General features: G+C 43.4%; 1 protein-coding gene across 1 annotated transcript in view; it reads left to right on the top strand.

The window, feature by feature from the left end:
- NPM1 (nucleophosmin (nucleolar phosphoprotein B23, numatrin)) overlaps positions 1–10531 on the top strand; it is a gene marked incomplete at its 5' end in the record, with an annotated part of 11823 nt that extends 1292 nt beyond the window's left edge. The window contains 9 exons of the mRNA XM_009074687.1: positions 1570–1689; positions 2467–2560; positions 3249–3352; positions 3801–3859; positions 4351–4405; positions 5610–5699; positions 6533–6634; positions 9140–9214; positions 10177–10531. Coding sequence (XP_009072935.1) covers positions 1570–1689; positions 2467–2560; positions 3249–3352; positions 3801–3859; positions 4351–4405; positions 5610–5699; positions 6533–6634; positions 9140–9214; positions 10177–10215 — 738 coding nt within the window. The remainder of the gene's footprint in view (positions 1–1569; positions 1690–2466; positions 2561–3248; positions 3353–3800; positions 3860–4350; positions 4406–5609; positions 5700–6532; positions 6635–9139; positions 9215–10176) is intronic.
- Between the last annotated feature and the right edge of the window lie 997 nt (positions 10532–11528).

Here is an 11528-nt window from a genome sequence, read left to right as displayed (position 1 = left end):
TCTTCCGATGTTGTACTTAATGGGGGTGAAGCAGGTTGGATGCATAACAGTACTTCATTGTTAGGGTTGTGGAGAAAAAGAGGTCTTAATAACCTGTCCTTTTTAAGGACAAAAGATGATACATGGGATAAATGGGGGTTAAAGTAACAAATGACAATCTGGAAATGTTTAAGAGGCTTGGAAGGTCTTGGACATGGGTTCAAACAGGAAATACCTTGCTGAGCAGATGGAACATGAGGTGTGAAGGTAACAAGTACCTGGCGACTTAGCCATGCACATGATAAAAGCCTGGATGTGTAAAGGCTGCCTGACTGGCCTGTTCACATACAGATGAGGTGATGGACTTGAGCATTGAGGTACAGAAAGAGAGCAAGGAAAAAAGTGAAAGAGGAAGAGGATTGATGCGTGTAGCAGTAGAAAGTGTCATGAGAGTTCCTGTAAATACCTTAGTAGTGATAGCTGAGAATGTGGAGTGATGGTCAGTGCTTCCTCAGCTGTTTATATTCAGTGTGCAGGAATTTCAGCACATGGCTGGATGCTGGCCAAACACACGGGAAATAAGTGAGTACTAAGTGCTGTAGTATTACTTAAATTGGTGAAAGTGACAGAAGTAATGGGCTGGAGGGCAACCCACTGGAGAGGTGAGATCAGAGCAGCAATTTCACCTGTTTAAATTGCCAGTAATAAAACTTGCCAGGTGTAGTGAATCCAGTGTTCCATTTCCCAGTCTTCAGTCTTAGTCTAGGCCATTACAGCTTTGTTGAAGCACAGCTCTTGCAGAATGGACACTTAGTTCTGTGCCTCTGCCTGCAGTGTTTATGCCCGTCTTCTGGGGAGAGGGGAAAGCTGTCTTTATATGGGCATTGGGAAAGGAAACACAGCCTTGTGCTGGTCCTGGGATTCTTGGTTTTCATGTCTTCCATCTGCATGGAATCCTGACTCAGAGGCCAGAGGTGTGGTGAACTGGAATTTCAGGCCTGACTGATGGCTGTCACTCATTTGCCTCCCTGCAGCTATGAATTTTGAATCTTCAGAAAGTGCCTGTCTCGTGCTCAGAGTAAGGAGTTCCAGGCAATTTGGTTTTGCAGTGCCCTGGGAGAGCAGCTCTCAGTCAGTGGGGAATTAATGCAGGAGGCATGTGCAGAAATGGCAGTTCTGAACTGAGCAGTTGTGAGGTGACTTCTCAGTGAATGTCGAGTAAGTGGAAAGTGTGTAGTGTGCTCAAGGGAAGCAATTGGCAGATGAAACATGGCAGGAACAGGGGAGGAGAGGCTGTGGTAGTTGTTGCCTTTCCTTGGGCAGCTTTAGGGCTGACTGAACTTGTTGCTGACCCATTTCAATGCTGTGGTCCAGTAGCAGGAGGCCTGATTTCATTGTCACCAAACCATGGGCCTGAAGCTGCACCTCACAGGTGCCAGTATTGTGGGGAAAGAGGATATTGGCTTGGGATGGAGTGCAGTGGAATCATTAGTAGTCAGACATGCAAATGTCAGTATTAATTGATGCAGAAGAGTGGATGGAGTTTAAGACCTTTGGGCAGATGCTCAGGATGTGCCTTGTTCTTCACAGGTTACCTTAGGGGCTGGAGCCAAAGACGAATTACACATTGTAGAAGCAGAAGCACTGGACTATGAAGGCAACCCCACTAAAGTAGTACTGGCATCCCTCAAAATGTCAGTGCAGCCTACGGTGAGTGCAGGAGCTAGGAAAAATCTGGAAATTGGGTCTCGGGGAAGAAAAACTAGTTAGAAATGGGTTGGCTTGACTGAATTTTAGTGAAACTGAAGAGTGGGTGTCAGTTCTGATGGATAGTGAATATAAGCATATTTCTTGTGCCTATTAGTTTAGTCATCTGGAGATGATAGACTTGTTCAAATTACACATTTTTAAAAAGAAGTCATAGTAATTGTGTATATGATAGCAATGCATAGCGGTGTATGCAGATGCATCTACAGCCTGTGCTGCTTTCTTGAAGCCTGGGATGACAAGGATCTAGTTCTTCTGGAGGTCCCAAGGTAGTCTGGAGGTTCCTAAGGTAGTCTGAAGATGGCTCCTACCCTTTCTTGATTCAAGGGCACTGTAGTTGCCATTCCTGCCATCTGGAATGTGGTTTGACATGCCATCATGTGGCTGATGATGTACAAGTGGAACTACACAATGCTAGAGGCAGGTGGGATGGATAATTCTCAAACTGGCATTGCTGCCAAGTGGAATGGAAACAAATGTGGATTGGTCTGGCTCTGGTGTGCTTTCACTGGGATAAGCAATGAATATAGTAAACTGGTGTGGCTTATTGACCCTGATTTGACTCTTAATGCTTTGGGAATATTCTGTCAGATGGGAACTTGGAGTAAACGGCTCTATTAGCATTGAGTCTACAGCTGCTGGTGCTCTCGGTTTCATGTGGCTGGATTATCTGTTGAGCAATGCTGAGTATTTGACTAAACACCAATGCTTCTCCCCCAGGTTTCACTAGGAGGCTTTGAGATCACCCCACCCGTGGTGCTGAGGTTGAAGTGTGGGTCGGGGCCTGTTTACGTCAGCGGTCAGCACCTCGTAGGTATGTGTGGCTGCTTGCTCATCTGTGACTTGGAGCAGCAGCAAAACCTGAGGCATGTGTGCAGCTGGTGCTTCAGGCTGTGCTTCATCCAGTGCTGACCCTCTGAATCTTTCAGTCACTATTCTTGGTGGCTGTAGGACAGCAGTTCAGTGAAGTGCTTCATGTCTTTTCTTGCCTCTCATTTTGTGTTTTTACCCTACAATTTGAGTTCTGATTTCTCTCCTTGAAAGTGGGTGCTAGTGTCCTACAGCAGGCTCTCTGCTAAGCCAGCTGAGTGTGAGAACACTGCCCATGAAACAGTGTTGAGTTTGTACTTTAGACTAAGCCAGGACTGGCCTTCTCCTTTGTAGAATTTTCTTTTAAGGTTTTAAATATTACTCCTTAGCAGTAACATTTTCTTTGCTTCTGACTTTCTATGGCCTCTTAGCAGTGAGGAGTGTTAGCAGGAGTGTGTATGGGTGGTTCACCGATTTTGGACTTCAGTGTAGTGTCTGCATGCAGTTGGTGGGAAAAGGTCCTGATCTCAGTGGTTTGCTGCTAGTCAGAAACTTCCTCTTATCCATCCAGCTCCTCAGTAAGACCAAACCTATTTAGCTGTGGGGGATGCTCCTCTGTTTCTTACTAGCAGTTTTCTTGCTTTAGCTGTTAAATGAGGTGGAGTTCTGACATGTTGTCTTCACTTCATCAGCATTAGAAGAAGAACCAGAATCAGATGAGGAGGAAGAAGATACAAAAATTGTGAACGCTTCAACAAAGAGACCAGCGAGTGGAGGAGGAGCTAAAACACCACAGGTTTGTGGGTTTCGGTCACCTTTTCTTTTGGTGTTAATGCTGCCTCAGGAGTGAGCACTTGGATGGCTTGCTGTGATTCACTTAATATCTGGGAAAGCATTATTTTGTACTTGGGTCTTGACAAGTACTCAACCACAGAGGTGTAGTTAAGTACAGATAGTTCCCAAAGCCTTGCTGGAGGGGTGGGAATGTTGTCTCCTGCAGTAACAGTGTGTGCAGGCTCTTGTGTACTGCAGGAATTGAAATGCCAGGTGAAAAGCTCTGTGATGTAGAAGAATAGGTTCATGTGCTCATAGCATACTTGTACATTTGTCACTGGCTTTGGACTTGGCAGGTCTTAGCTAAATTTATGGGAGATGGTCTTGTAATTATGCCACAAAGTGGGATGAAGGTTGCTCTTACTACCACAAAATGGTATCGACACTTAACACACTTTTCTGTTTTAAAGAAAAAGGCCAAGTTATCAGAAGATGATGAGGAGGATGATGATGATGACGATGATGATGAGTATGTATTCTTTTGATAATGTATTCTGAAATACAGGTCTAACTTTTACAGTATATATTGTGTGACATAACTGGAGCTCAATAAACTTGGTGTCAAATTGCTGTTTTATCTTGGCTGGGGAAGAATCAGAATTGCCTTGTTTATCTCCACACTGCAATCTAAATTAGTGTTTTTCAGATATGTCACACTGGGTTACAAAACTTAGAGTCCTGTTGCTGATTAACTTCTAACACCGTTAGAATTTCTTTATCAGTAGTAGTGGATGGCAGTCCCTAAAGATAAATGCCTTCAGCATTAGAGCAGAAGGGAATGCATTTAACTGCTTTAACAGTACTATTTGGTCTAACACTTTACATGTGTTGAAACAAGGCATGAGGTAGACTTGGAAGGTTGTTTGCTTCCTTTGTAAATAAAACATTTCACTGGAAGGGAAGGATCAATTCCTCCTGTGAATCTTGAGTTATGGTGAGTGACTTCCTTTCTAATTGTAGTGATGAGGATGACTTAGAGGACGATGAGGAGGAAATTAAAACACCAATGAAGAAGGTAAGTGTCATATACGTAGACACATTGTGATGTGACAGGAATATTCCTTACATCAGTGAGTTAAGCACAGCTGTCTGCAATGTGTGAATGGGATGCTTCTGTTTTATCTCAGTCTGTATAAAGAAAGTGTAATAGGCCATGAGGACACTTGAATCTGGATGTGCATCCAACCCCTGTTTGATTTCCTTGGCAGCAGAGTGCTGATGACTTTGAACAGCACACATGCAGCTGTCAGGCTGCTCTGGGGCCTCTGTGGCTGTTGGGCAGCGAACCAAATCCTACTCAAAAGTGGGTCGTGCTTTGCCCTTCCAGTTAGTCCTATGTGTTGTGCAAAGGACTTGCACAACAGCTTGAAATGCCAAAGGATGTGAATGTGTGAGCCTCTGGAAAGGCTCCCTGCAGGCAGGGCAGTGCTTGGATGGTGCAGTTCAGTCAGCCCTTGAGTGCTGTCTGGTGGTAAAACACACACAGCTGGGCACCTGCCAGGGGCAAGGGAGGTTTTTTCATTCAGCTTGTGTACTTTGGCTTGAATTTTTATGCTCATATCTACTGTTTGGACCAAACAAATATTTAATGTTTTGCTTCACTATGTGCTGCTCTGTCCTAATGAATTTACATAGGTGGTAGTGCACAGTGGTTTAAGGCCTAGAAAAGACAATCTGAGCTGCAGATTCCTGGCATCTGGTCTAGTGTGGCTGAACAAAACGGTCCCTTGATGTATTTATATAGGAATATGAAAGTCCATGTTTTAAAAACATGTGTGGTATTGTTGCCCATGCACATCCCAGATGATGTTTCTGTATGAAATGCCAAATGAGGTAATGGCTGTGTTACAGAAAGAGGAGCACTGAGTCAGCTTGTGGAATTGCAGTGCCATCTAAAATTAAACTTAATGCGGTGTCTGCCCTCAGAAGATGCATGATGACCTGTAACTACAGGTGTCATTGAAGGGAAATGTTGTGGGGGTCCCACACATTTCCATATTGATCTTGGGTATTGTGCTGCACAACAAGTTCCTAATTCTGTCCCTGTGATGTGAGTTTTCCTTCAGTAATGGATGTGGATCATGTTTTCTGGGCAGGGAGAAAGGTTTTTGAGGTTAAGTAGTATATGAACTTGTCACTACATCTTGAGGATTATTTTACTGATCTTGGCATTTACTTGCAGTTCATTTGGCCAATGAACTTGTGTGTTCTCTTTTCAGCCTGTCCGTGAGGTTTCAGGAAAAAACATGCAGAAAGCAAAGCAGAATGGAAAAGACTCTAAGCCATCCACACCAGCAGCTAAATCAAAAGTGAGTGAAGACAGTTCAGTAAAACAAGGGTTTATTTTAGTGTGGAAGCTAGTTTTCTTGCCTCATGGTAACTTCAAACAGCAAGATAACCTTTAGGTTAGGTTTTTGAATCCTGTTGAGGAAACTGTTCACTGCTTCATGGTCCCCTCTGAAGCTCTTCCAGGATCAATAGATAACTACAGCAGCCAAGATCTGAAATCAGACATTTTGTACCTTGGGAATATTGGTGATCCCTTGATTTGAAATACAAGTTGTGTTAGTTTTGTGTGGCTGCTGGTACAAGAGGGTGACTGCCAAGTGTGTTGCCCCTGGAGTGTAGCTACAGGCTGCTGCTCTTAAGGGGCTCTCACTGAGCTGATCCATTTCAGAACTGATAGGTTTCCTCTTGTTCCATGCTTTGTAATTGTGTCCAGCTTCCTTCTGCAGCTTTTCCTTGCTGCATGTCTCAAACATGCCTGCCAGGAGATTAGCTGGGGGTGGATGGCAGGACAGCAACTGGAGAGCAGTGCAGAGGTGCTGTGAGCTAATCTGGCTGCAGATGTGAAGGAAACTGAAGCAGTGAATGTTTTGGCTGTTTTCAGTTTCATTTCTGTTGGGAGAGAGCTGAGGACCATAAGGTGCTCTGATAACTAGTAATTCCAGACTTAAATATTGTTCTTGTCTGAGGAATGTGTTGGAAATAAAGCAAATTGAGCACAAATTGAACTTATGTGATAGGTTAGTTTTTCTACATCAGTTCTACAGTAGGTTCTAACATTCTTGTCTTACAAAACTTGATCTTGTTTACTAAATAGCTTTATGTGCAGGTTGCTAATGGAATGAATAATTTTCAGACTCCAGATTCGAAGAAGGATAAAACTCTAAGTCCAAAAACACCAAAAGTCCCTCTGTCAGTAGAGGAGATAAAAGCAAAAATGCAAGCCTCTGTAGATAAGGTGAGTTTTTGGAAACCTTTGGTTTCTCAGACTTACTTTTACACTTCTACAGGTGAGAAGAATTGGGTGTTTTTAAGAAGTGGTTACATGTTGCTGATTGCTGTGCTGTTATTACTGTGTAGGTGTTGAAGCTCAGAAATGAAAATGCATTTGGGACAGAAAGAAGCTTCCTGTACTCAGGAGAAACAAAACCACTTTGTTTCTGTATTCCTCCAGTAGTGCTGGTATTTCATGGTGAAATGTCTCAGTTAGAAAAGCACATACTTACTCTAAATATTTCTTAACTAGTGTACACATTGTAGGTTACTAGAGTAAAATGGGGAGAGAGTTTTTCACATGCTTGGAATAGCTTGGTCTTGAAGCAGTATCCAGCTCAGCTATCCAGATGCTTGCAGGGCTTGATAACTTCCAGAAGAGGGAGATAGTTGCTTGTGGTATGAGCTAGTGAATCACTGAAAACCAAGACCTGGAAGCATTTGCGTTTTGAAGGGAGATGGGTCAATTGAGTCTCTCCTCAATGGATGTTTCACCTTCTGAAGGTGGCAGGGCAGTCACTTGGCTTGTGGTTGTTAACCAGCTTTGACTAGTCCTTCATGGTTATGTACATGAGTTATTCTTAGCTGCTATGTAAGTACAAAAAGGCAAACTGAATTTTAGTTACAGGCTGGTTGGGTAACAGTGTGGCAGTTTTTCCCCCTTAGCCTATGTGTGCTGGCTGGGGGTGTGCAATTCAGCCCACACCTGTACTCAGGTGGTAGTGAGGTGTGCTTCGAGGTCATGAGCTCACTTGCGGCTGAACCAAATGCTTCACTGGAGACTGAATTATAGATAATATTGGTGCTGTGAAGTATTCTGTTTGCTGTTGGGTTTCCTTAGTTCAGGATGATAAACCTTTTACCCTCCTTAGTGTTTTGAGGCTCTTTTGTCCCAGGAATGCAAACCAAGAGAAGTGTTTGCATACAGACTGGATGCAGAGTGGGCAATGACAGGTGGTGATGGCAGATGGCAGTGTGTACCCCTGGACTGTGAGCCTGGCAGTGATGGATGGTACCATCCTGCTGGGTCGCACTAACCTCCTGGATGCTGGGCTGGTGCTGTGCAGGACTGGGAGGAGCCATGATTAGTGTTTCTGCAGCATAAGCAGGAGGGGCTGGACTGCTCACAGTGGATGTGTCCCTGTGGAGGGAAGCATGCAGAGCAGATAACTAGCACAAAGGAGCTTTAAAATCTCCTTCTGGTGCTGCAGAGTGTTTTTACTGGGAAACGTGTAAGCACAAGGCAGTTTAATCTGGTATTTTCTGAGATGATGCTAGAGCATCCCTTAGTGTAAGGTAAGGTGTGTGTGTTCCCATACAGCACTGCCAGTTGACAGCCAGCAGGTTAGCAGCTTGAAAAAATCACATAAAATTAGTGGAACTCTTTATGTTGTAAGTAGATGTGAAGAAGCTAATAGAAAAGACATTGTCCAAATCCAAGATATTTTTGGTTGCTGTATTGCACTTTGAGATATTCCTAGTGTAACTGTTAGCTGTGAACAGAAAGTTGCTGTCTGTGCAATGTGCTGAGTAGCAGCTAAGGGCACTGTCCTAATTGGGTAGGGACATTTCAGCTCATGCAACTGAAAAATGGGTAAATGTTCCTCATGGGACATGGGAGAGCAAGTCAGTGACTCCTAAAATTGCATACTGTGTTTGCATGAAGATGTTAAAAACATGAAGATAAACCTGTATCTATGAATTATTAACTGAATCTGCCTGGTACATCTGAGTATGTACAAAGACAATTTCAGGGATAACAAGCAGATGTTTCTCGAACAGTTCCTTAAATTAAGAGAAATAATGTATTAAAATGAGTTTTAAGGGATAGGTGGGAGATCAGTTAATGCTTTCTTTAGAGAGCTGAAGTTGAGAACCTACCTGTGAAGGATACTCTCAGGCTGCATGCTGCAGTAAGAACCCATAAATTCATAGAATCATGGTATGCTGAGGGGCTGGAATGAACCTTAGAGATCATCCAGCCCCAACCCCTGCCCTGGGCAGGAACACCTCCCACCAGAGCAGGTTGCTCAAGGCTTTAGCCAACCTGGCTGTGAACACTGCCAGGGTTGGGGCAGCCACAGCCTCCCTGGGCAACCTGGGACAGTGTCTCACCACCCTCAGGAAAACCTTCTTCCTAATATCTAAATAAAATACAGATTTAATTCTAGTTTGTCTGACTACCGTGTGACTCCTTAGTACAAACAAGGTTATTTTCAGTTGTGAATACTTGTTGTTATGCTCTGGAGTATGAGCACAGGGCCTTGTACGTTGTCTGTGTAACCCCTCACTCCTGTGAGAAACTGGGTGTTGCACAGAAGGAAAACTGCTTTAAAGGGATTGGTGTGGGAAGCTGCAAGGTGGGTTCAGTAAAATTCCACATGTGCTGCAAAGGGTTTCAGCTTCCCAAGTTATTTATTGGAATCATTAAGTGACCTGCATACACTAAAGCTTGCTTTTTTCAAAATAGGGTACTACCCTTCCTAAGCTGGAACCCAAATTTGCCAACTATGTTAAGAATTGCTTCAGGACGGAGGACCAGAAGGTAACTGAGTTTATTGGAACTTGATAAAGTCCAAAAACTTTTATAACCTGATTTAGGGATTCTTTTCCACTTCTTAATCTCTACAAGCTTTGGACTGTTTCAAAGGTTTCAAAAACCGCAAACAATACTTCAAATTAAATAAATGGGACTGATTTTAAGGGTTTAGTGGGCTAAGATGGGAAAGCTAATATTTTATTACATTTTTCCAGCTCTTCTATGGTTGGTAAATTATCTCTTGCTTGCTAAACCCACAGAATTTTCCTTTTGGCACCATATTGGCTAAGGAAATGAGCTGTGGTTTTCCTTGCTGCTGAATTTGGCCACCTAGCCAGTCTGGTGTTCAGCCCTTTGTTGAGGAGGGTGTCTGGGAGACTGAGCTGTTTTGTGATGGAGATTATGGCATTTTTCTCCCAAAGTCAACTGAGCTCCTGAGAGAGAGGGCAAGCCAAAAGGTGGTACCAGGAAGCAAGTTTATGAATTAGTTACTACTTCACATAGACTGGTCTAAAATGTGTCTTGGATTTCCCTATCAGAATTCCTGTAAGTTAACTTTTTTCCAGTGACAGAATTCCTTATGCTTTTCTGCTTCCCTCAGTGGTTCAGAATAAACTTGTCTGATGGGCAAATTGATAGGTTCTTGAAGGAATGTTGAAAAGCAGTGAGGCTCAGCTGCTGGGGCAGGTCTGACATGAGCCAGGGAGGCAGAGTTCAGCCAGTGTTTGCCCAGCCTGGTCCCCACCCATCCCCTCACTCACCTTCTCTGAATTCTCACTGTTGTGACTGAGTGTAACAGGCTGCTTAGCAGAAGGACCTAATGTCTTGCTTTCAACTGGATTTTCTCTGAAAGGAATGCATTTTTGTTATAATTTAATGTCAGTATTTTATGGGGTAAGTGGAGATAGTAAACTGCAAATAATGTGAAAACTGGATTTCAATTTCTAACTCTTTGTGTACACTTGCAGGTCATTCAAGCTCTCTGGCAGTGGAGACAGACTCTGTAAGAAAAGAAAACAGTTTAAACAGTTCATTAAAACCTGCAGTCTTATTTCTGTAACCATTATTTGGCTGTTCTTTTTACAAATGCTGAAAAAGAGCTTTCCCTCCTGTGTCTGATAAATGTCATCCAGATTACCTTGCCAAGAATGTGTTGTCCAAAATGCCTGTTTAGTTTTCAAAGACGGGACTCCACCCTCAGCTTCATTTTAACTATGTATGGAATGTTTTGATAAGGCATGGTGGTGGTGGTGGTCAGACCAATGGAAATAGTGGGGAGACTAAATGTATTGTGGAAAAAAATAAAATTTAGTATTTTAATAAGTACTATCGTTTCTTTTTTATGGGTTTTGGGGTAGCTGCACTCTGAGCCCGGAGATAAGAGGGCTTGTAAGTTCTCCTGGGAGCTACCTGGAAGTATTTTAGCTACTTCTCTTTACCAAGCACACAGCAGCGAGTCTGATTTGTGTTGTCAGCTTCAAAACCAACTGAACTGCAGTTCCATAAGCTTTGCAGCTATGATTGGTGAGAAGCCCAAGTGGTAAGCAGGGCTTTATTCCTGTCTGAAAGTGACCACTAATTATATAATTGCCTAAAACAGCCCTTCCTGCATCTCAATTTCTGACCTGCTTCATTGCTCTTTGGTTTATGGTTTCTTTCTAACTACTAAGTTTGCAGGGCCTGTGACTCCACTTGTAAAATGAAATACCTTTGATTTGGGAATTGCTGGCTGGGCTGTTCCTCTGAGGAGCTGCAGGCTCTGAGGTTGCCTCACATAATGACTCCTGTGAGGGTTTTGTGGAGAAGAGAATTAGCTTGAATGCTGTAGGGTGTGCCTAGAGAGCTCACAGAGAGGTCAATGCCAGTGGATAAATTCTTGGGAATGCTGAGGGAACTAATCTCTGGCAAATCCAAAAGCTTAGGTGGGCAGGTAGTCCTCTCAGTGCCTGTGGGTTTATTGATGATTGCCTACACATGATGCTAAGAGGCAGAGTTTAGGTTTTGGACCATTCTTGGTTGTTATATAAAGTAGAAACCTCAAAGGTTTCTGAGGACTCTCAGGTAAAGGGAAGCATGGATGTGGCTGGCACTGAGCTCCTCGAGGCTCCTGGCTGAATGCTGTATCACTGCAAATGCTTGTCTGCTCCATCTGTGTATAGTAACAGCAGCAATGCTGTGGAGACTGAGAGAATACTTAGTAAGAAAACATTTTGGCAGTTGTATGGTAACTATTAAACTTGGCTTTAATCCTTCCTATGTGTGAGTATTAATGCAACTGACCTGTGTTTTGCAGCAGCAAAGCCCTTCCGTGGGATCAGAA

Source organism: Acanthisitta chloris, unplaced genomic scaffold, assembly GCF_000695815.1.
Source record: "Acanthisitta chloris isolate BGI_N310 unplaced genomic scaffold, ASM69581v1 scaffold40040, whole genome shotgun sequence".
Classification (NCBI taxonomy): Eukaryota; Metazoa; Chordata; class Aves; order Passeriformes; family Acanthisittidae; genus Acanthisitta; species Acanthisitta chloris.
This window is presented reverse-complemented; position numbering and strand designations above follow the sequence as displayed.